Genomic DNA, 26,055 nt, shown 5'->3' on the forward strand with positions numbered 1-26,055 from the left:
CAGTGAAGTTTTCAATAGGTTTTATTAACAAGAGTGTATACTATTATAAATTGAATGAGCTGCGATGACTACGATAATGAACGATGCAAGAAACAGAATGGTAAAACAAGTCATGAATACAAAGACCCCCACCATCTTGCAATAACCTAAAATGTAAAATAGATGTGAAATAAACCCTAATACCCTGGATGTGTTAATCCTAATCCGCCAGTACCATGTCCATGACAAGAGCCTCCCAACCCTCGATACCTTGGAATGAGGTCTCTAGATCAGACTCCGTGGTGACACGAAGGCTGGGTCAGCATCAAGGTGACGTGTAGCATAGATAGCGTTGATGGCATCCAGTAGGATTCCCTCTGATAATTTTGTCTGTGTGAGATGTATTTATTCAGATCTTGTAGGACCCCTGACGCAGGTATGTTCCCAAAACAATAGATAAGATGGCATGCTTGGGGTGGCAATTATATAAACAATTGCCTGAAGAGGGTCATTATGTTACTGTCACACGAAAGTGGGAAAGTACATGATGTGAATACCTATGTATATTATTATTTATCTTGGATGCTGATAGTGACACCTTTACTGAGTGGATTGATAACATGAAACTAAAACATTTTCCTAACTATAAACATAGCAGCCATTTTGGAAGAAATAATTTAATAAATGTACTAAAACAGAGCAAGCTAAGTAGGTTAGAAGTCACTAGGTGAGGGGGGCACAAGTCTGCAAGCCAGAAGGCTACGCTAAACTCCTGATTCCTATTAAAACTAAATAGGATCCACTACAAAGGTAGAATGATCTTTAGGGCATTCAGACCTTGGTTGTTTTAAGCAAATAGTGACTTTTTTGACAGGTGTTGCAGGAAGTGTACACTGTTCTTAGTAAATACTTTTGAATACTCTGGTGTACTTTTCATGAGAGTCTCGTTGTCTGCAAACCATGCAGTACAGATTACAGCTCTCTCTGTAGAGACCATGTCCTACAGTAAGCACTTTTTTACTCATATCAACTTTATTTTTCAATGTAGGTTCGGCAACTGTGAGGGGTTTGATACAGATAAAAACTTTCCGTAGTAGGACATTAATTTTGGAACAGCTTTTGAGTATCTTGAGGAACTTAGCTTTTTCTGAATAGTTGTATAAATATTGAACACTATGTGCAATAAGGGTTTCCCATATATCTGTAGTTGACTGTTAATGTCAACTAGGCGATCCGTGGAGTGTATGGTATGGAGTAAATGTTGCACATAACACATGCTTGCTCTACCTAAGGGAGTTGTATCTTTGATGGTATTAATGATCCTATATATTATTTTGACCTATTTTGTACTTACTTTCAGGCCTCAAATGCCAACTAGTTTGTTGAGTTATGTGTACAAAAGAAACTTGGATGATGTCAGCTATACCGTCATTTGAGATCTCCTCAGTGATGTCAGAAATGATGTCATTGAACATGTAATGAGTGATGTAATATGTGAGGTCATAAGCAGTGCATGTGTGGGGCACACAATATAGTCAGCTCTGCTAACTATAACTGGTAAATTTCTGTGTTTTTTTAGTTCAAAATGTTAACCTTGTCACTGACATATTCACCTAACTATAATGTTACTTTAATCTTGTTTTTTTCAACTCCAAAAAATTGGTATATATATATATATATTTTATTTTATTTTTTCACTTAAAAGACAAAAGGTTACAGAGACGTCATAGTTAGGCTCACATTTTCAATGTACAAAACCATAGAAATTCACATTTTTATAGTTAGAGTTATCTCAAGTAACTATAACTCGTGCCCTAAGGTAAATATAACTCACGCCCTCACCATTTACAGTTTTTTTCTCAAACTTTTTACTGCAAATTTTACATAGATATTATCAATTATTTTATCAGAGTTGTCATGAGTGCCGTAATTTGTGGAGTAAATAGCAGTGTGTGGCCAACCCCCCTAACCACGTGCGCAGCAGGAGTTGGTCGCGGCCTGTCTCTCTGTGTGTGGCAGTATGTATGAGAGTGTGTATCTGGGTGTGAGAGTGGCTGTGAGGGTGTCTGCCTGGGTGTGAGAGTGGGTGCATCAGTGTCTTATTGGATCTGTTAGTGGGTGCATCACTGTGGGCCTCTGAGTGGGAGTGGCAGGGTTACAGTGGGTCTTTGAGAGTCTGAGTGGGTCTGCAAGTGAGTGTGTGAGCATCTGAGTGGGTCTGTGAGTGGGTGCATTAGGACCTGAGTGGGACTGTGAGTGGGTGCCCGAGGGTCTGAGTGGGTTTGAGTGAGTGCATGAGTGTCTGAGTGGGTTTGTGAGTGGGTGTGTGAGTGGGAGGAAGATTGAAAGACAGATACGGAGAGAGAGAGAAAAAGAGTCAGCGGAGAGAGATAGAGAGTTTTTTAGGCTTTGATTAATATTGTACTTAGAATGAGATATTTCTGGACAAATTGAAAAGAAAAATGTATCATCTTTCAGTATAAACCTTAAACGTTTGAAGTTTAAAAGAAATGAAAGAAGGAAAATTACAACAGACACACCTGGAGTAGAACCCTCAACTCTCATTGTGAGGGTCTGTGACCTCAACCTTTAGGCCATAGGTGAATCCTTACTGTGATGCTTCCAGACATACCTATGACAGTCAACCTACGCACGCGATTGGAAACCAACATGAATGTTCCATCACTAGGAAGGTTTAACTGCCAAAACACTAGTAAATAGAAAACACACTGCCAAGCGATAATAGGATTTGAACCTTCAGCCTATTGAGTGAGAGCAGAAGACCTTGACCATTAGGCCAGAAGTGATTCTGTTCCACTCTGCATCCAAATATAACTATAACATTCTTACCAAACATCTTGCTAGTCTGACTCTTTGAAGTCATTGTATGGAGAGTCTATTACAATAACAATCTCCCTCTCTCTCTCTTCTATCCCTTTATGGGATGGAAGAGAGAGAGAGTGACAGGACCAGGGGGGAGCCTCAATGCCGGCTCCCCACGTCCTGTAGGAGCCAGCATTGCTCCCACAAGCAGGGAGCTGCTTTAAATAGAAGCTCCCTGCTTACGAAGCAATATTTTCATCTTTTTCTCTGCACGCATATTTGCGTGTAGGGAAACAAATGAAAACTTCACTTTCAGTAAAAGAGAGCTGTTTGACAGCTCTCACTTGCAGAAAGTGAAGTGTTTGCTCTGTCTTGCCAGGAGCTGTCAAAGCTCCCACCAAGTCAGAGCAAACAGCTATGTCCCGGGAGTGTGCACCCCAGAACATAGCAGGAGCCGGCTCTGTGGGGTGGCGGTTCCCAAGACCATCATTGGCTCTTCGAGGGGAGACGTGCAGTCCCCCTCCAATGTGTTTTGTCCTGGGGGGTGGAGGTCCCTGGGGCCGGGGTTCTGAAACATCATTGCTATTGTGCAACTAGTGGTCCCCATGGCTGCGGGGGGAAGGAGGGCAAGCAGCCCCCCACATTTAATTAAACATTAGTCCCGGGTTAGGTGGTGGTCCCCAGGGCTTGGGGGTCACTGCACTGCCACCCCCGCAGGAAAATAAGGCCCATATTTATACTTTTTTTGTGCTGCATTTGCGCCACTTTTTAACGCAAAAGAGGTGCAAACTTACAAAATACAATTGTATTTTGTAAGTTTGCGCCGCTTTTGCATCAAAAAACAACACAAATGCGGCACTAAAAAAGTATAAATATGGGCCGAAATCTTTGCCCCGGGCAAATGGTGGTCCCGAGGACTGCAGGGCCAGACGGCACCCACACCTAATTAAATACTAGCCCTGGGGAGGTGGTGATCCCTGGGGCTGTGGGGGCCATGCGCCCCTCCCTGCATTTAATTAAACTTTAGTCCCAGGGAGGTGGGAAGCCGCACAGACACCCCACATGCAAACTATTAATCGCCTGGGGAGGTGGTGGTCTCCAGAGCTCCAGGAGGGGGACCCCGTGTGCCCCCTCCTTATTTTTGGCATAACCCTGAGACCTGGCCCACTGAGGGGGCTTCAGTAAAAGAAAACGGCAGGACACAGCCCTTTTTTTTAAACATCAGAAAAATCTGCAATTCCACGTCTGCAAATTTTTCTGATGTTTTAAAAAAAATGTTTTTTTAGCCCTGGCGGGGCAAGAGAGTTAAGGGCTGAGGGTGTCCCTACCCTTGCCCACATTTTTTTAAATTACTTTTTTCCTGGGAATCAGCGGAAGGAAAGTCCTAATATGGCTGCCAACACTTAGAGGCATATTCATACTCTTTTTGCACCGAATTAGCGTCATTTGGTTTACTCTAATTCGGTTCAAAACTAACTCCATACTTATACTTTGGTGCTAGACCCATCTAGCACCAAATTTATAGAGTTAAAGTCATTTTTTGGAAGTAGAAACCTACCTTGCCCTAATGAGATGCAAGGTCGGCATTCCTGTGTAAAAAATGACTCTATGGCCTTAACGCCATATTTATACTCCTGTGAAAAAATTGTGCACAGGAGGGAGGAGGGGTCAATAAATGGTGCAAAGCTTGCTTTGCCCTGGTTTTTAACTCCTGGGTCAGGGCATGCGTTAGGGGACCTGTGGGCCTATTTCCATGGCGGAACACCATGGAATAAGCCTGCAGGTGTTCTCCCCAGGCCCCAGGGGCACCCCCACCCACACCAGAGAAACTGCGGAGGATGGGGGACCCCATCCCAGGTAAGTACAGATAAGTACAGGTAAGTATTGCATTTTATTTTTTAAAGTGCCATAGGGGGGCCTTTAATGGGCCCCCATACATGGCACAGGGTGCAAGGCCATACCCAGGGGACCCTTGTCCCCTGTGCTGGCCATTGGGGTGGTGAGCATGACTCCTGCCTTTTCTAAGGCAATGATAGGTTTAGCACCATAAAATGACGCACATCTAGTTAGAGTCTTTTTATTTTTACTCTAACCTGCCTAAAGTAATTTTTTGGTGCTAAACCCCCTTCTTCTATACCACCAGCCCTACCCGACTAAAGTCAATTATTTTGACCCTAGCCTACCCTTTACACCTGCTTGCACAATTCCATAAATATGGTGCCCGGCTGGTGCACAGAAATGGTGCAAGCCAGTGCTAAAGATTTTGGTGCAAAACTGCTTTAGTGCAGTTTTGCACCAAAAAGTATAAATAAGGGCCTTACTGCTTGAAGTGTTTGCAGCCAATTGGCAGGGGACAGTTGGATCTACAGAGGATCTGTGTCTCTAGATATCTATATTTTTTTAACTCTGATTTCTCCAAATTGTCTGAAGGGATTTACACCAAATCACAAAAAGCCTGCTTTCTGGATCAAGACCTAGCATTCTGCCAAATTTGGTTTAATTCAATTCATTGGTTCCGGCTGTTGTTGTGTTAAAAAATGTGAAAAGTCCCATTGAATTAACATGGGGGAGAAGTGTTTTTGGACCACCCTTCTCATCCCTGCTTGACAGATCACCCCAAAACATTTGACACAGCAGCTGAACCGACCAAAATATAGGTTTTGAACATTTTGTGAAGGTTCGTGAAGCGGCGCCAAAGTTATTGGCAAAACAAAAAATGTTCTGTCTACAAAATATGTATACTGAAAAAAACAAAGATTAAAGTAATGTTATAGTTTGGTGAAAATTTCAGTGACAATTTAATGTTTGAAGCTCAAAGAACCACTGATATTCACCAGTTATAATTATCTCTAGTAACTATATCATGTGCACTAGAGTAAACAACTCTCTCCCCCGCCCTGCACAGTCTTGCCATTAATAATATCATTGCAGATGTTGCAGTGCAGTGATGTTATCAATGATGTCATAGACCATATCATAAGTGATATAATATGGGGGTAATTAGCAGTTCATGGTGAGGGTGCAAGTGAGTCAATAAACACTGGTTCGAGGACGCCTGAGTGAGAGTTTTTCTTGCTGTGTTCAAGACTATTTGCACATTTTTGGTGGTGACTTTGGCACGCAATTCGCCACCCCCGCACATCATCAGCGGTGAATTATTGTGATGGTGATATATATATATATATATATTTTAATATACATATTTCAGACTGGCGGTCGCTACTCTGAGGATATAGTTAGAGTTTCCAGAAATAGGAATTCCTGGATTTTTGTCCCTTCTTAACTTTGGCCCCTTGACAAATGATCACCAGACTTTACAAACCTATTGCACTCGCTACTTTGGTGAAGGATTGAGGGTTTGGTGCAATTTGTTCAAGGGCGTACAAAGAAAAAAGGTGGTTCCCCAAACACACTTGCACTCCAGCTTACATAGACTTTTCTGTTTCACGTATGGTAAAAATAGTCAGTCAGATTTCCATAAAAGTTCAAAGAACTGCACACTATACTATGTAGATAATCATTTTTCACATGCCAACTAAATTTGTGCAGTAGTTGTTGAGTTTTAAGGCAAAACAACTTAGTGATATCATTAGATGATTGGCTAATGACTGCGTTTACAAAAGTTAAGGGCAGCCGTGTTGTTTTTAAGTGGAGTTTGCCTGTGCTTTGCCTTACGCCTTCAGATCTAAGTATTAGGTTTGGTATATTTCCAATACCTATTATAACTTTAGTAAAGTGAAAATGGTCAGGGAAAAATCTTTATAAGTTTTTATATATTTAAAAAAAACTTTGAAGTGGTTTACAAATACAGGCCCTCATTACAACCCTGGCGGTCGGTGATAAAGTGGCGTTAATACCGCCAGTGGGCCGGCGGTAATACATGCGGAATCATGACCACGGCGGAAACAGCTCATACAGAAAGTCACTTTTACACACCGACCGCCAGGGTGGAGTCAAAAGGCACCATGGAGGTAACCGCCAACAGCCAGGCGGGAGACAATGTGACAATGTTCCTCCCACTGTATAATGACACACTAATCCGCCACCTTTTCTGGGGCGGTACCAACGACATCAAAAGCCTGGCGGAAACACTGCACAGAAGGGAAACGACTCACCTGCGGAGACTCAGGGAACATCCGCACCGCCATGGAGCCCGAGTTGCATGTCTTACCAATGTTGTTTTACGTCCTACTCCACTACTAACATCGACAACGGCAAAGACGACCACCGTGAGTACTGCCGCCTGGCACACAGGTGAGGGAGGGAGGAAAAAGAGAGTGACACACACACGCAACACTCTCACCCCCAACACCATACACATAAGCAAATGCAGTAACATAACGTATTCACCCCATACCACTCAGGAATAATGCAAGGACAACTACTATAGAGTAAAAAGATTGTAATAAGATAAAGTAATACCAAGACGTGCATCCAAATAAAAAAGTATATACATATTTACAATTCAGGAGACACTGCCCAGTCCTCAATGTCCATAGGCCACAGGGCCACATCACAAAGTCAAAGGCCCCACCTCATTCCTGCAACAACATGGAGAGAACACTGCAGGGGCATCAGGTCGAAAATAGCCAAGCACCTCAAGGGGGCGGGGAACGGGGGGTCACCTCAGCCGGAAGATGGTACAATGCCACTGGTCCTAGAGGGGGGCAACATGCCCTTTACTCTGTCCTGGGGAGTGCAAGGCTACATTCTCTCAAGTGGGTGACTTGCCCAATGGCTCTGGAGGGGGCATCATGCCCATTACTCTGTCCTGGGGTGTGCAAGGCCACAGTCTCTCAAGAGGGTGACTTGCCCACTGGATATGGAGGAGGCAACATGCCCTGTGCTTGGCCCTGGGGACTGCAAGGCCACAGTCTCTCAAGTGGGTGACTTGCCTACTGGCTCTGGAGGGGGCAACATGCCCTGTGCTTGGTCCAGAGGAGTGCAAGGCCACAGTCTCTCAAGTGGGTGACTTGCCCACTGGATCTTGAGAGGGCAACATGCCCTGTGCTTTGTCTTGGGGAGTACAAGGCCACAGTCTCTCAAGTGGGTGACTTGCCCACATGCTCTGGAGGGGGCAAAATGCCCTTTGAGCTTCATCCTGGAGAGGTTGAGGTGAGTGGAATGCTTCTCCACTGGTTCTGGAGGGGGCATTGTGCCCAGTGAGATTCATCCTGAGGAGGATGGGGTGAGTGGAAGGCTTCTCCAATGGTTGTAAAGGGGGCATCGAGCCCAGTGAGCTTCATCCTGGGGAGGATGGGGTGAGTGGAAGGCTTCTCCACTGGTTCTGGCGGGGGCATCGTGCCCTGTGATGCAGATCTTAGGGAGTGCAAGGTCACAGTCTCTCCACGCTGGGTCTCATACCCACAGGATTTGCAGGGGCCAGGCCGCACAACAGCCCATGGACGCAGGACTACACACTCTCCACCGGCAGAGACGGCTGCACAGAGGTGGCAGTGGTGGTGCTACTGGTGGAGCTGGCAGTGGTGGGGGGGAGGCTCCAGACCATCCCCTGCAGCCTTGGACGGCTGCCCACTGGGGCTGCTGCTGCTGCTGCTGGTGGCCGTGCTGGCAGTGGTGGGGGGAGGCTCCAGCCCATCCCCTGCAGCCTTGGAAGGCTGCCCACTGGGGTTGCTGATGCTGGTGGCGGTGCTGACAATGGTGGGGGGAGGCTCCAGCCCATCCCCTGCAGCCTCAGACAGCTGCCCACCGGGGCTGCTGCTGCTGGTGGCGGTGCTGCTGGTGGAGCTGATGGTGGTGGGGGGAGGCTCCAGACCATCCCCTGCAGCCTTGACGGCTGCACCACCATGGTTGGTAGTGTGGGCTCCGACTGAGTGCCAGCACCAGGCCTCTTGTCTTTTCTGCCTGCTGGTGCAGGCCCTTGCCCTTCCTTTTAGCAGCTGGGGGTGGCATCTTTCCCTTCCGTTCAGCATCTGGGGGTTGCATCTTTCCCTTCCGTTCAGCAGCTGGGGGTGGCATCTTTCCCTTCCTTTCAGCAGCGGGGGTAGCATCTTTCCCTTCTGGTCAACAGCTGGGGGTGGCCCCTTTCCCTTCTGTTCAGCAGCTGGGGGTGGCACCTTTCCCTTCCATTCAGCAGCTGGCGGGTGGCATCTTTCCCTTCCTTGCAGCACCTGGGGGTGGCACCTTTCCCTTCCTTGCAGCAGCTGGGGTGGCTCCTTGCCCTTCCTGGCAGCACTTGGGGCTGGCACCCTTTCCGTGTGGCTGCCATCAGAGAGGAGGCCAGAGCCTGGATTGATCTCTGTTGGGCCGCCAAGCCAGTGTACATGCTCTCCAGTAATGCATTTGTCTGTTGCATTTGGGCTGCCAGCCCCTGGATGGCATTCACAATGGTTGACTGCCCAACAGAGATGGATCACAGGATGTCAATAGCCTCCTCACTCATGGCAGCAGGGCTAACTGGGGCAGGGCCTGAAGTGCCTGGGGCGAAGGAGATGCCCACCCTCCTGGGTGAGGGGGCATGGGATACTCGCTGAGGGGCTGCTGGGAGGGCGGTGCTAGTACGGAGGGTGGCGGCTGTACCTGTAGCTGGGGTGGGCACAGAGGTGTCTGCCACCACAAGGGAGCTTCCATCACAAGAGGTATCCAAACTGTCCCGTCCAGTCTCTGCGTGGTGCTCTCCTCGCCCTCCGTCCCACTGGTGCCCTCACCGTCAGTGGATTCGGCCTCCTGGGTCCTGTGGGATGCAGCTCCCTCGGTCACCGGTGCCTCTGCTCTTCCGCCAGATGATGCTAATGCACAGAAGGACAGGGTGACAAAACAAAAAGGGGGGGAAGAGACAAAGGATACACTTGTTCAATGGCAGCACCAACACCACCGTTGGCGTACACCATACACTCACACACAGGGAACAGCCCTACGCATTAGGCAATGCACTACCAGTCACAATGCTAGTCACCAGCCCATGGATAGGGACACCTAACGCAAATTGCAGCATACCTGAGACCTACAGACCCCTGCACAGTAGTGGATACCTACAAGCTCGGTTGTAGGACTTTCACATAAGAACCCTGCCCAACATGGGACCTACTCAGAAATGTCAGGCCTGACCTAGGTGCACCCACAAGGCCCACAAACCCCACCTGGATACCACCCCACCAGGCATAAGTTGTAATGAAGGGCACTGTACTCACCTCCTTGTTGCTGCTGTGATGCCCTCAAGCGCCCATCCAGCTCCAGATAGGCCACCGTCAGTATGCGGGCCATCTGGGGAGTCAGGGTTCAACGGGCACCTCTTCCTCATTGGGAGGCCATCCCCAGCTGGGCCTCCGTGGTCTTCCGTGCCCAGCGTCTCCGGTCCTCCCACTGTTTCCGACAGTGGGTGCTCCGTGTGCCGTAGACCCACAGGGTCTGCACTTCCTTGGCGATGGCATGCCATGATCCATTCTTTTGATGGGCGCTGACCTGCAGTGAAATGCACACAGGGAAAGGTAGTAGTCCGACCATCCTGCCTGTTACACTTATGGCCCACCATGCCCCATCCCATCCCCATTAGCACAGATATGGCCCAGCATAGATGCTGCACGATTTCCAGGACCCATCCACCCACCCCCCCCCCACATGAGGCCTTCACACACAGCACTCCATGCATTCACGCTCCATGCATCATACTCACGGTGTACTCACCTGTTGGTCTGGAGGAGCATACAGCAGTCAGTACTGGGGTAGGACCCCATCCACCAGTCACTCCAACTCCACCGAGGTGAAGGCAGGGAACCTTTCCCCAGTCACACGAGCCATGGTCGCTTCCAGACACAGGTCACAGCAGCACATGCAGTGTTGGTCCTCTCCTGTTGAAGGTCCGGTAGCAAGTGTGTGAACAGATAGAAAATGGCGGTCACATCCACGGCGGTGCATACCTTCACCGCCGGCGTACATCACCATTGGCCACTGTACCCTATAGGGCCCAATGATAGCCAATGAGTAGTTGCACAGTGGTTCTCGACCACCTCCCGCAACGGCGCACAACGTCTGCGGAATTACCTCATTTCCACATGTCCTCCATACAGGACAGGTGGACGCCATTTGGGGGGGGGGGAGGCCATGGGTTCTAACTGCGTCACAATACACAGAATAACATTATGGACATATCCCACCACAATATTGTAACAATCACAATATGCGTTGCACTGTAGTGGTTACAATGTACAGATAACGACCAGCTGCTCACTCTTTTTTCCCATAGATTGCAACCGCTGCGGATGAATAGGAGATGGAGACATCCTCCCGTGTACAGACCCCTGGTGAACTTGGCAATAATGGGGGATAAGCACAATATCCTCACCTATAGACTTGACAGGGCCACAATCACTAAGCTGTGTGCCCAATTGAAGCCTGACCTGATATCTGCTATCCGTCACCCCACTGGGATCCCCCCCCCTCTTGTGCAAGTGCTATCTGTGCTCCATTTCCTGGCAACTGGTTCTTTCTAAGTGACAGTGGGCTTGGCAGCAGGAATGTCACAGCCAATGTTCTGAATAATGCTGACCAGAGTGTTGTCTGTCCTGATTAAACACATGTGCAGGTACATCCTTTTCCCCAGGTGGAGGATTTGGCCACAGTGAAAGCTGACTTTAATGCAATGGGACATATCCCCAAAATCATTGGGGCAGTTGATGAAACACATATTGCATTTGTCCCCCCGGCAAAATGAACAGGTATTCAGAAATCAAAAGAGTTTTCACTCCATGAATGTGCAAATGGTGTGCCTGGCAGACCAGTACATCTCCCACGTCACTGCTAAGTATCCTGGGCCTGTGCATGATGCCTTTATCCTGAGGAATAGCAGCTTCCCAAATGTGATGGCCCAACTCCAGAGGCACCGTGTGTGGCAATAGGTGAGTCCTGGTTCCCACCCAGTGGATGTTGGTGTATGGGTATGGTGTGGCCCCTAAGGGTGAGTGCGTGGCTAACAGTTGTCCCTCGATATTTGCAGGTGACTCTGGTTACCCCAACCTCTCATGGTTACTGACCTCTGTGAGGAATGCCAGGACAAGGGCAGAGGAACGTTACAATGAGGCACGTGGGCGAACAAGAAGGATTATAGAAAGGACCTTCGGCCGCCTGAAGGCCAGGTTTCTGTGCCTCCATCTAACAGGTAGATCCCTGTGATACTCACCCAAGAAGGTCTGCTAGATAATCGTGGCATTCTGTATGTTGCACAACCTTGCCTTGCATGTTCTTTTTCTGCAGGAGAAGCAGGCTGGAGATGGCCGTGTGGCAGCAGTGGACCCTGTGGACAGTGAAATGAGGAGGCAGATGATGAGGACAACAGAAGTGATGTCATTTATCAATACTTTCAATGAGACACTGGTAAGACAGTGTTATTTAGCATATCAGACAGTTTGATGTGTGACATTGTCAGTGGCAGGCTGTGGATTCCTACTTCTATGCCCACTCACTGTATCCTTTGGCATCTCTTTTTGCAGATGTTGGTGCTCCACTATAGCTCCTGGTGTGTTCAGTGAAGCGAACTACAGGTCGTTCCTATGTAAACATTACTGTACAGTTGAATTTTAATGTTGAACCTTGTTAAACGAATACATTTTTAAATCATTTGACATACACCATACTTGTATTTTATCAAAGTGTGTTTATTGCAGTGCTCTGAAGAAGAGGGGGTAGTGCAATGGGCTGGGGTGATGATGGAGGAAAGTCCAAGTTAGGGTCCAGTCTTTTTGTAACACAGGTGCAGTGTCCAATGGGGGCATAGAAAGGGGAGCAATAGCAGTTCAAGGTGGACATGGTGACAGAGTGGGACACAAGGGTGACATTCAGGAAAGTCTTATTTTCTGGAGGGGGTCTTGGGAATAGTCTCTGGCTTCTGCCTGGATCGCAGGGAACATTTGCGCGGTGGCTCTCCTTCTGGAGGGGTGCTGGTGGCCTATTGTTCCTGTGGCAGGGCCTCCTGTCCACTAGCGGCAGAGGAGGAGGAGTGCTGTTCTGTAGTGTGGCTAGTGTCAGGGCCCCACTGTTGTGCGACTGCCTCCCTCATACTGTTGGCCATGTCAGCCAGCACCCCTGCAATGGAGACCAGGGTGGTGTCAATGGCCTTCAAGTCCTCCCTGATCCCCACGTACTGTCTTTCCTGCAGCCGCATGTTCTCCTGCATCTTGTCCAAGATCTGGCCCAGCATATCCGGGAACTGTTGATATGCTCCCAGGATCGCTGTTAGTGCCTCCTGGAGGATCGGTTGCCAGGGCCTGTCCTCCCCCTGTCGCACAGCAGTCCTCTGGCTTCCTTGTTGTCCTGTACCTCTGTCCCCTGAACCGTGTGCCCATTGCCACTGACCCCAGGTCCCAGATTGTCTTGGGTTTGTGGTGTGCCCTGGGGTTCCTGTAGTGGTGGACACACTGCTGATTGACGTGTCCTTGGAACAGAGGTCTGGGCCTGCTGGGTGGGTGCTGTGCTGGTGTTTCCTGAGGGGGAGGCTCTGTGGTGGTGTGAGAGTGTTCCTGGGTAACCGACTGTCTGGAGGTCCCTGATGGGCCAGGTTGGTCATCCAGATCCAGGCGACCAGAGCTGCTGTCATCACTGTGGGCCCCTTCTGGGGCGGGACTGGATGTCGATGGAACCTCTTCGCCGGTGACATTGGCTGGGTTACCTGTGGGGATGTAAATGTAGTGTTATTGTTTATGCATGTGACATCTTGTGCATGGGTGTGTTGCCCTCTATGGTTGTTATTTCCCTGGCAGCTTTGCCTTGTGTGAGTTGTTATTTGGTGGGCTAGCTGTTTCCCTCTAGTGTGCATGCTTTAGTGATAGGTGTCCATGCAGGTCTGTGAGTGGTGTCCATGCATTGTTGGTGCATGCAGGGCTTGGCATTGGGATGAGTGGGTTGTGATGGTGGGGTGTGTAAGAAATGGTGGAGTGATGGGAATGAGGGTGAGGGTATGTGATGGCATGCAGGTAGGGTGGGGTGATAGTAGTAAAGGGTTGACTTACCAGAGTCTAGTCCTCCTCCTACTCCTGCTAGGCCCTCAAGATGCATGATTGCCAAGACATGTTCCTCCCATGTTGTTAGTTGAGGGGGAGGAGGTGGGGGTCCACCGCCAGTCCTCTGTACAGCCAGTTGGTGTCTTGCTGCAATGGAACACACCTTCCCACTTAGGTCGTTCCACCTCTTCCTGATGTAATCTCTTGTTCTGGGGTGCTGTCCCACGGCGTTGACCCTGTCCACGATCCTCCGCCATAGCTCCACCTTCCTAGCAATGGATATCTGCTGCACCTGTGATCCAAATAGCTGTGGCTCTACCCGGATGATATCCTCCACCATGACCCTTAGCTCCTCCTCAGAGAACCTGGGGTGTCGTTGTGGTGCCATGAGTGTAGTGTAAGTGGTGTGGATGAGGGTGTGTAGGGTGATGTGTTGGGGTGTGTGATGTGGGGTGCATGGGTGGTATATAGGTGATGATGCTGTGTGGCTGTGGTTTTGTCTGTGGTCATGGTGTCAGTCTTGTGCCAATTATTTGTAGTCGTAAGGGGTTGTGGGTAATGTGGGTGTGTGTTTTATAGGGGTGTGGGTGTGGTGTGTGTATGGGTGTCAGGTGTGTGTAGTTTGAATTGTCCAATGTGGTGTTTTGTTTGAGTGTGTGTATTTTGAGCGCAGCGGTTTGTTCTGCCAAGGGTTTAGCGCCATTAAATGTCCACCGGGGTGATTCGTGGGTCATAATGTTGTGGGTGTAGTTCTGTTGGCGTAACGATAGCGCCAGTTATCACTGACCTTTGGGCTGGCGGACTTTTGTTTGTGGCTGAATAGTGACGGATTGGTGTGTGTGTCATAATATGGGTAGCGGATATCCGCCGCCACATCGGTATGTTGGCAGCAGTCAGCATGGCGGTAAGTGGGATTTACTGCCAATGTCATAATGAGGGCCATAGTGTACTAAAGTCTATTTTCTATTTTTAACATATTTGAATACACACAAAAAAGTCTACAGGGTAGCACATTAATACCTACAAGTTGCTGCTCTACTAAAAAATAACTGTGCAGTTCTCCATAGACTGCTATTAAAACACAAAGAAAATTGTGAATTAAATTCTCCAACTATTACCACTAAAATAAAGTGGTACTAGGTAGTGAGCAACAGTAAAACCTAATATTTACCTATAGCTAAGACCCTCAGCCAGAACACAGCAAAAGGCACACTGCAGAAAGCAGCAAAACTGTGTTATAACCTACATGGCTACCTTTTACCTTTGCTAAAAACAGCCATTAGCCAATACTGACTTTTTATCCCCATGTATCGAGGTATACCACAAACTTACCACAGTACACCGCAGAGCAATACATAACTATGGGGCTCATTATAACATTGTGAGAATGAGTGTGTGAATGCGTGTGTGGATGTGTGAATGAAGGTGCATGAATGAAGGGGGAGGTCTGGAGAGGAGGGGGCGGGGGAAACAAGGGGAGGTGGAGGGAGGCGGATCAGACCTCTATCAGTGACAGGAATTCCCTGATTCCCTGATAGTGCCTGCCGCCATGGTTTTCATGGCGGTAAGGTTGCCACGAAAACCATGGCGGTAGGCAGGGTCATAATCCCGCAGGTGGGCTAGTGACGGCCGCCGGGCTGGAGACTGCAGTCTCCAGCCTGGCAGCCGTTATCACTGTGGCGGACGGTGTGGCCAAACCGCCAATGTCTTAATATGGGGAAAAGTACCGCCAGCCTGTTGGCAGTACTTTTCTCAGTTTTACCGCCGTCTGCCGGGGTCATACTGACACCCTATGTTTTTCAAAACTTCAAACTTTGACACCAATTACACGATTTACACATGCTACCAAAAATGAATATGCACACCTCATAATGTATATTCCTACCAGGTAACATTTACATCCGTTCACACATTTTGGCGCTACAACTGCTTCAATTTACACACTCCAATCTATGCCTCTTCACTCTGTGCCACTTCACTGTAAGCCAATACCCTCTGTGCTAATCCACTGTACTCCACTCCACTGTACCCCACTCCAGTGTACACCACTCTGCTCTACGCTATTATACTTTACAGCACTTTATTCTATGATACTCCAGTCTATGTCACTTCACTGTATGCTCCTGCACGGTACACTGCCCCATTGCACACAGCCTCACTCTACATCACTACACTCTATGCTGCTCTACTCTCTGCCATTCCACTCTGCACCAATTCATTGTACACCACTCCAGTTTACTCCACTGCAGTATAGGCCACTGCACTGTACCACAATCCAGTGTATGCTATATTACTGTGCAACACTACATTCTATGCCAATCCATTACACCCTACACTTCCACAGTCTATGCTGTTCCACTGTCCAACACTGTACTCTACACTGCTCCACTATATGCCACTCCACTGTACGTGACTAGACTGAACCCCACTAAACTCAATGTTATTACACTCGACACTACTCCAGTGTACCCCACTTCACTCTACACCACTGCACTCTACATCTTTTCCACTCTTACACCACTTCAATCTTTGCACCTCCACTCTGTGCCACTCCACTCAATGACACTCCATTGTATGCAACTCCACTTAAGCCCACTCCCTTCTGTGCTTTTCCACTGTACACCACTCACTCTATCACACACTAATCTACGCCATTGCACTGTACGCCATTCCAGTATATGCTGTTCCACTGTATGCCACTACACTGTACGACACTTCAGTCTGGCAATCCACTGAGTACTATTCCACTGTACGCAACTCCACAGTACCACACTCCACTCTATGCTATCCTGCTCTATACACTCCACTATATGCCACTCTACTGAATGCCACTCTACTATACGCTATTCCTTTGTATGCTACTCCACTCTGTCACTCATATCTACCTCACCCTACCCCACTTCACTCTACACCACTCCACTCTATGAAACTCTGCTCTGTAACACTATACTGTATGACAGTAGACTTTATGACACTTTCCTCCATTGTAAAGTACCACACTACACATAGTGACACTCCACTTGACAAAAGTAAACTGCACAATTAGAAAAAAAATTGCATTAAAAAATCAAAGGCCTTTGAAATTCCATGACAAAAACCCAAATGTTAAGGATAAATTAGAGATAGGTAAACATCATTTGTATACAGCCTAAACTACACAAACTTTAGAAATGTTAAAGTCATGGTTATAACGTAAATTTATATTTTACACACCACCTTCAAATTACTGTGAGTCCTACACCTCCGTACACAGTCTTGCCACTTCACTTGCCACACTACATGAACTATAACTCATCCCTTCTTTATGCACTGGTTATACCCTTGCATATTACTTGTTATAGTATGTGAAATCATAGCATTCATGACAACACTTATGACATCTGAAATCACACGATTTACCAGATAGTTAAGTTATATCTCTACCTCAATTTTAAAATTTCAGTTTGTGTAGTTTAAGTTGGATTTGTATAAAAAGAAGAATAAAGTTTTCTTAACTATAATTTATCCTTAACCTTTTTTTCATGGAAAATATATATATCCTCAGAAAATAAAACATTGTTTGTTCAGTGGTTGCACAGCTAACACTGCTGGATTTTCAAAAAGCATCATGAGTGAAGGTTCAGTTTGGAATATGAGACAGTCCTAAGATCTTTTGGGATATGCAGTTATCAGGTGGTATTGTCAGTGATGTTCAGTTCATCTGGTTACAATGATTTCAAACACTACATCCAGAAGTTTTCTCTGGAGTCCAGAAGGTCCTTCTTTAAGACATGTTCTACAAGGACAACTGTCAAGTCTGATAACAAATGGTCCACAAGGTTAAAACAATTAGCTACAGGTTGGTCAGTTTTTTAATTCATTATGGCTGGTTTGTAAATCATCAATGGAGGTCATACACTTTTTGCCATACCAATTGTTTTTTTATAGCTTTCAGACTGAATCACATAAGTAAGCATGTTGAACCACATGTAAGAATAAGTTTAGGATCCAATCTCGGACTTTGAACAAAAAAAGTTACCATTTTAGAACATCTAGAATGACCTAGAAGATGGGCAGTCTGATAGGATAAAATGGTTCTCTGTGTCATAATTTGTGCTTGTTGGAAATTGGCCTCTCTATATGGTCACCCCAAACGTCTTGCCTTCCTCCTCCTACTTTTTGCTCTATTTTTGCTTGTTGGCCTTAGGACTCAGTGCACTTTATCACTGCTAACAGTGCTAAAGTATTTGTGCTCTCTCCCTAAAACATGATTTGATTGGCATATACCTGATTGGAATATTTAATTTCCATGTTTAAGTCCCTTGTAGAGTGGTCTGTAAATTAAATGTTGGCAGCCTTTATTGTGCCACCCACTTAAGTAGCACTTTAAAACATGTTCAAGGCCTACAATTGCAGCCTGATGGCAGTGTCCCACTGTCATGTTGACATGCCAAGCCTTAAACTCACCTTTTATTCCATCTAAGTCATCCATAAGGTAGGCTCAAGGTAGCCCATATGGCTGGTGCTGTGTAATTAAAAGGCAGGACACGTACTTTTAGTTTTACATGTCCTAGTAGTGAAAAACTCCAAAATGTGGTTTTCAGTACTGGGAGGCCTACCCCTCCCATAAGTTAACACTGGGGATTCCTTTTTATATTTAGTAAGCTACAATTCCCAAACCAGAAGTGGTAGATAAATCATTTTTGGTATCTATGAACTTGTAATGATAAACCCTCTTTAATGGTAAAGTCAGATTTATCAGTACAAGTCTGAAAATGCCACTTTTAGAACGTTGGTATTTTTTTGTCCTTAGCCCTCTTTGCCTGCAGCCTGCCTTAGTTCATATGACTGAGCGTAACTGATAGTTAAAACTTTGTGAATTCTCCCCACACAGTCACACAATAGTGGGATTAGCATAGCCTGAATGGGCGATTGACTGACTTGATGGGGAGGCAGCAATAAGCACAGCACAGCCCCACTTGCACCTGAATAGCCTATACTCTGCCACCACACTGCAGGCTTAAGAACCCTGAATTATCAGTGTAGCCAGCTAGGAGCCAGGGCACGGGAGCAAGGAAAGAACCCTTCAGGAAACTTCTCCCAACTTCTAGGAGCATGGCACCAGGGTATAAAAATAGGGCTCTCAGACCGACTGTGCATTTCACTCATGCAACTGCAGAAGGACTGTCAGAGGACTGCCTGCTGATGTGACCTGTTGTGCACTCTGCTTGACTGCTGCTGTAGCTGGACGGACTGCGTTGGTTCCTGGAGCCTCATTGAACCTTCAGAGGCCAGCCCTGCTGCAGAGTCCTGCATCTTCACCTGCACCTAAGGCTTCAGAAGTGGCTCCAAGGGCTAGTTTAGCTGGCCTCCTTTTCAGAGCCTCATGGACATAACAGCCTCCCACAATCTTGAAACCGCACCTGGACCCAGCTTGAGTGAGTCTTGAACCCCTAAGAGGGCTCCATCCACTCCAGACCCTTAGTTGTGGTGTTTAAAGTGCTCAGTTGGTTATTTTCTAAAACTGAGGACTTGCTATTTTGAACCTTAAAACGTAGAAGTTCATAACTCCGGTTCTACTAATTGAATTGTGATGGTTTTGTTGTCAGATAATGTAATACAATTTACTCTATTTTTCTAAATTGGTTTGGGATTTTTATTGTGTTGTGTTTTCACTGCATTGCTGTTTCAATACTGCATAAATACTTAACACATTGCCACTAGGTTTAGCCTGACTGCTTTTTGTGCCAAGCTACTCAGGGTTAGGCATAGGTTAAATGAGTGACTTTTTGTGGTTCACCCTGCAAGGGATTGTGGATTGTGGGATGTTATTTGGACAGGGCTCAGACCCTAGTCAACCAACCACCCGATTTCTCAGTGCTGATGAGAAAAACATAGGGTACGGCATTGGGTGACTGCCTCAAATTTATCCCATATTAACTCCATTCCATTAAATGAGTATTACTTTCATATGCCACCAGAGTGTTCTTTTGTTTATCTTTAACTGTAGCAGTCACAAACAGATTATCACTGGTGCTTTATTTCCTTATAAGTCCCACAAACAGACTGTGAATCAAACCATGTGAATTGTTTTTAATTATTGAGTCCTTTTCTGTATGATTGTTTGCCTTCTCTGTATGATTGTTTGCAACTGTCCTGGCAGTGGCTTGAATCTTGTCTTTTCTTTTCAATATCTCACAGGAGCAGCGTGAAATACACACAGAAATCCATGAAGTCTGCTTTGAAGCAAATAAAAAAAATAAAAGCAAATATGGGTGGCACTAATATTTTACCACCTTTAAAGCATATTTACAGCAAAGCTGAAAAACCAGGACATCCAAGGCAGGTAAATGGTTAAGGACAGCTGGGAAGTAGGAATTGATGGGTATAAGGGGAGGCAAATGGAGAAGCTTTTAAGTGATAGATTGGGGGAATTTCAGAAGTGACAAAAAGAATGAGGAACTGCAAGGGACATGCAAAATTGGATAGGCAGAGGGAGTGTGGGAAAAGGTAGAATTAAAAATGTGTAATAAAAGGATGTTGACTGAGCAGTTCCAAAGCAAATTAAAGATTACAGATAGGAGCACAAATTATTATGTCTGAGATATGGTTATTGGGTATTTTGAGACAAGCATTTCATACTATGCCAACAGTATCTCCTGCTTGTTTCTGATCTTGCACATTAATGTAACACTACTGGTTATGTTATTACTAGTTATGTTGTAAATGCCTATTATTGGGTTGGGATACTCACTGCATAGTGTACAGTCATGTTCCCCTGCCATGAGAGCCCAACTGCATTTATCTAGTGTCCTGGCTTTTTGCTTTGCACTAGCCTCACAAAAATCTAGTGTGTGCACGGAGGCCTAGACCTGTCCCTTGGCATAAATGAGGTCTTGGACCTGTCCTAGACTTGGAGGTACAGGGGCACACCAAGCTCACTGACAGCTGACTACTGCCCATGTCACAGTTTTATTTTATAGAGTGGCAGTGATGGTATTGGTATCATACGTTGTTTACTGGATCCATAGTTGTGGCTAGCCCTATTTACTTGTGTAACAGGAGTGAATGCCTAGATACTACTGCTGTCATCTCAAGTGTATGCTGTGCACGTTGTGGATGTGTCCTGCATGATACAGGTAGCGTGTGTATGAGTGTCCCATGGCTATGGAAGCCTGTGGCTCCATTTTGGATACCCCTTATATACTCTCTCTTTTTTTTCTTTAAACAACTTTTTATTTCATGTCGGGAGAAACATACACAACCTGTCTTGCATCAGTATCTTAAGCATTTGTACATTCACCCTACATACTTTTCACGTTACTTTTCACGTTAATCAACATGTTAAGCTGATTGCCCCTCATCTGTCTGCCTGTGATTGTGCCTTGGTCAACAAGCTGTCTGCTCAGAGTTGCATCACTCTTCTTGGCCTGGTAGTCCATCCCAAATTTGCATTTAACAATCCTGCAATAGCCCCTCACCCCACCCCCCATGCTGCATCCATTCGTTCTGTGGGGTATGTCTGCCCTATAGGTCCTGTCCCATATAGTGCCGCTCTGTCCTATTACACTCTCCCCCTGGGATTTTCGCTTACCCAACGTTCCTTAGCATGAACTTTGTGCAGCTACCCCCTGGTGCATGTTTTTATGCCTCTTCCTGTGGTGGTTCCTCTGGGTCTCTTAGGGTGTCTACTAGTGTACCCCAGGCCTGCGCACCATCAATCGAACCCTTCCCTCGTTTCGCCTCCCGGAGACTCCCCTCTGTCTCCAGATCTGCCTACTTCCTGAACTCTCATCTCCATGCTTGTAAGCAAGGACATCTTGGGGTTTTCCCACATTTCGTAATCTCCCTTTTAGCAAGGACCAGCACCAGCACCAGGTCCTGGAAGCGGCCAGTGACTTTCGTCTTTGCTGTCGGGCAAAACCATCCCAATAGGCAGTGTTGGGCCTCGCAGGAGACCTTGAGCTCTATGCTATCAGTTAGCCTTTCCGTAATACCCCACCCCCAGAACATTCCAAGTGCAGGGCAGCTCCAAAACATGTGGTGAAATTCCGCCCCTAGCTCACCACAGTGCAGGCATCTGTCTGTGTCCCCTCCTCAGAGAGGGTATCTATTGTAGTTATGCTGGTGTCATGCCAGGCTATAAGTCCATGCCTTGTCCCTTCATGTTGTAACTCCTTCATATAGGGAAGGGGTGTATCCGGTCAGTAGGGGACACGTATTCATGCATTTAGGAGTCTGTGCATCCAGCACTGCCGTACGACTCGAAACTCAGCGGTGCCTGCGGATCTCTGCAGGGGAAGGGCGAGCAGAACTCGGGTCAGCATGGTTGCTTCAAGGTTAGCATCTGGACCTCTCCGTCAGGTCTTTGCTGGCCACCTATTGTGTGACCCACTGCAATTGTGATACTAGGTAATAGGCCTCATAACCTCGGACAGCCAGCCCCTCCTTTGTCGTTGGGAGCTGCATAGTGCCTGCCTTGGCCCCATATAAAGCTGGTGATAATCTGATTAATATTTTGAAAGTACAAGGCTGGTATCCAGACCGGGAGGGTCTTGAAGAGGCAGAGCAGTCTGGGCAATGATATCATCTTCAGCAGGGCCACTCGGCCTGCAACCGACAAGGTCAGCATCGCCCAGAATGTAGTTCTGGTCCTAAGGGTCCTGATCATCCTGCCTATATTGCCTTCTAGCAAGTCTTCCAGTTTATGAAACACTCAGACTCCGAGATATTGGAAGGTGTTAGGTTCCCACAGCAGGGATCCCAGTCTTCTGGTGGTTGCCTCGAGTTATGAATAGGGAACAAGCAGGATTTGTTCAAATTGACCCGGAGCCCAACAGCAGTTCATATCGATGTAGCATCGTCCGAGCACTGTCCCTCGCCTCCAAGTCATCAAGGAGGAACAGAAGTGCTATGTGGTGCACTCGATCCCCTAGTAATAGGCCTTGATAGTTACTGCCTGTGAATGCCCAGTTGGTCAGGGATTCCACTTCTAATGCAAAAAGTAGGGGGGAGAGAGAGCAGCCCTGTCTGGTCCCCCTCTCCACTTCCTATCCCCCTGATACCTGTGCGGACTCTAGCCTTTGGGCCTGTATACAACAGGCGGGCCCAAGACGAGAAGTCCTCTCCAAGGCCCTGTTTCCACATGGCACCATATAGGAAGTGTCATTCCAGACTGTTGAATGCCTTCTTGATATCAATTGCTAATATTGACGGCCTCTCCCTCTCTCTATCCTGGTTCCTGAGGATCTGGCACAGCCGTCTGATGTTGTGGCCCGTGCTGCGCCCCGGTATAAATCCTGCTTGGTCTCAATGGACTAAGTGTGGCATGTGGGATAGCAGTTGTGTGGCTAAAATTATTCTGAGGATTTTATAGTCAGTATTTAACATGGAGAATGGCTTGTAGGCTCTCCTGTCATGCAGCTCCTTCCCAGGCTTCAACAGAGAGAATATAAGGGCCTCCTGAGTGGTCGGTTGTAAGAGTTCTTCCTGTCTGACCGCGTTATTCAGGTCACCAGTTTAGGGGCCAAGAGCCCCAAGTATGCAGCATAAAACTCTATGGACAGCCCGTCTGTCCCCGGGACCTTATTCCTAGCCAGCGTTTTCATGGTCGCCTTAATCTCCTGAAGGGTGACTGCCTCTCCTAGTGCCTGTGCCTCTTCTCGGGTGAGGGTTGGTGGCATAGCCGCCCCAGGAATTCCTTCAGCCGCATCTCTGAGAGGTCCACCATCCTTCTGTATAATTTGGTGTAGTAATCGTGAAATTCCCTATTTATATTGTCCTGCCTGTGCAGCCATCTGCCATCATCTGTGGTCAGCTCCACAATGATCGATCCACGTTTAATAGGGGTTGCTAACCAAACTAGGAGCAAACCAGTACGGTCTCGCTGAGTATGGGCTTGCACCATGTAGTTGTGCTAGTTCAAGATCCTTAGCCTCTCAGCCATCTTAGCCACCTTTTCATATGCCTTCAGGACCGCCGCCTGAATCTCTGGTTGTCCCTGGTGGTGTTCTTCCAGCAGTCTGAGGGACTCCTCTAGCAGTGTGCACCAGATTCCAACCGTTTTGGAGATGCAGCTCCCCCTTATTACCATCCATAAGGCAAGTGGTGCAAGGAGCTTGTAAATAAGCCCCTCAGTGCTTAATTTTATATATGCACTTTATTTATTTAGAGAAGTCCATTCTGACCCTGCCCCAAGCATACTACGTCATTACATGCCCCCAGTGCGGCAGTATTATTAAGATTAGTTATTTTCCCTGCCTAGACCTTGACTGTTCGATAGCGGCACTACCCGTCTGTGAAGCATGATGGCAGTCAGCCATTCAAGAATTTACGGAGGCTATGAGCTCATTTATAAACCCCTTGCCCCAACTTAGGCAAAACAAAATTTATGCTGCAGCGATGCAGAACAGTCCCCACCCCCACACCATATTTGCAAACTGGCACAATGGTACCATTGTGGCAGTATGTAAAGCCTTGCACCTCATTATACCTGCACCAGGTGTAATGTATGCAAGGGAGGAGTTCCCCCGCTAGGAGGCCCGCAGGAATGGTGCAATGAAATCTACAAGATTTCACTACGTCATTCTAGCATTAAGGGCAGGCGTTAAAGTGTCGCTAAGCTGTTCTAAATGGGCCTTCCCGAGTTTTGCTGGACTAGTGTCAAACGTTTTGATACTAAAATCACCACAACTGCATCAGAAATTCTGACAGAGCTGTGCTAACGAGCGCCATGGTGCAATGTATTGTAAATACAGAGCTGCCATGGTGTCAATAGGAGACGCATGGCAGTGCAAGAAAACTGGTGCATCGTGATTGATGCACCAGTTTGTTGTAAATGAGGCTCTATGAATGGTAAACCAATTACATCACCTTAATATTTCTTTTTAAATGTGCAATGCGTTGCTCACTTCTTGATTCTTTCATGCTAATCGATTATTGGATTAATTTTCCACCTCGCTTACACCAAAACAAGAGGGCACATACTCAACAGTCACAGGCCCTCTTACAAAGCACGCCCTAAACTACTAATGCGTTGCTCACTTCTTGATTCTTTCATGCTAATCGATTATTGGATTAATTTTCCACCTCGCTTACACCAAAACAAGAGGGCACATACTCAACAGTCACAGGCCCTCTTACAAAGCACGCCCTAAACTACTACGTACAGGTCACAACAACTTTCTAACCCCACAGCTAGGACTCTCAGCACAGCTCCCCATCAGCAGTGACCTCTGCTATGCTAAGCAGGTAGCCCTCTTGCAGCTCTGAGGAGCAGAGGGGGTCCCGCCTCACACAAAGGACTAGCCTTTATCTTTAGCCACGGTGTCCCTTGCTCTGTATAGTGGGTGATTACAGTCAGAGTTGCATAAAAAGACTTGGGGTGCTTTTCCCATCCCATCATACCTGTTATCACATACATTTAAGTGTTACTAGTTGAACTGTGATTATTGCAGATGGATGCTAGCAATCTTTTCCAAAGAAAATCCTGCAGCATCTTGCACCATTCTGTTGCTTTCAAGAGGTTCTCCTGGAGGGCACACATTTTTTGCCACTATGAAGCCACTATAGCACTTATGCTTCAGCAATGAAGAGTGCTGCTGCACACATCCAGAAAGCAGCTAACCCACTGAGCAGCCACATGTCTATGAGTGCTGCCAGGTATAACTTGATTTACTTCTTGTCAAGAATAAGTACTATGTCAAACCTATTTTTCCTTTCACCCTGATTCTTTTTTACTTTCCCCATTAGAAAGTAAAAGTAGAAGAATGCAAAATAAAACAAGAATTAATGATTTACCCACCCCTGCAGGATCACTTCCTAATACGGTATTGAACAAATGGTGCAGCACCAAAAGTGGCATGAGTCCCAGTACTTATGCTTTTTTTTTTTTTTTTTTTTTTTTTTTACAAATTAGCATTAATTTGCTAATGCTCCTCATGGTTGAGGATATGTCCTTCAGCTATCAGTCTAAGTCTTGGATATAATGTTTTTTTATGTCCGTGCTCTGGGCATCGTTCATGTTTTACAAGCTAACAGCAGATGCTCCTGCAAATATGGCATTTGCTGTTCTCGTCCAGTCATTACATATTCCTGCCAATGATACTATAAATATGGAGATCCGCCTCCTCATTCTACATGCTTCAGTGCATAGACCACCCAATTTTACAACTAGTGCAGCGGGTGCAGTGGCATGGTGGCCGAGAGCCTTGAGGGAGCCATTGAACCCCGTAAACTACTGTATTTTATTAGCCCAACAACAGTCAAATTGGTAATTTCCTTTGCTTGTAACAAAGCTCATGGCATCCTTGGTATGCTACTG

At 46.8% G+C, this 26,055-nt stretch overlaps 1 protein-coding gene across 7 annotated transcripts in view; it reads left to right on the forward strand.

The window, feature by feature from the left end:
- LOC138265564 (von Willebrand factor A domain-containing protein 5A-like) overlaps positions 1-26,055 on the forward strand; it is a 613,576-nt gene that overhangs the window by 220,783 nt on the left and 366,738 nt on the right. For all 7 annotated transcript variants that reach the window (XR_011199384.1, XM_069213382.1, XM_069213384.1 and 4 more), the window contains exon 9: positions 19,935-20,079. Coding sequence is in view for 6 of the 7 variants with exons in the window: in XM_069213382.1 (XP_069069483.1) it covers positions 19,935-20,079 (145 nt within the window). In the remaining variant the exon portion in view is untranslated. The remainder of the gene's footprint in view (positions 1-19,934; positions 20,080-26,055) is intronic.

This window comes from Pleurodeles waltl, chromosome 11 (genome assembly GCF_031143425.1).
Source record: "Pleurodeles waltl isolate 20211129_DDA chromosome 11, aPleWal1.hap1.20221129, whole genome shotgun sequence".
Classification (NCBI taxonomy): Eukaryota; Metazoa; Chordata; class Amphibia; order Caudata; family Salamandridae; genus Pleurodeles; species Pleurodeles waltl.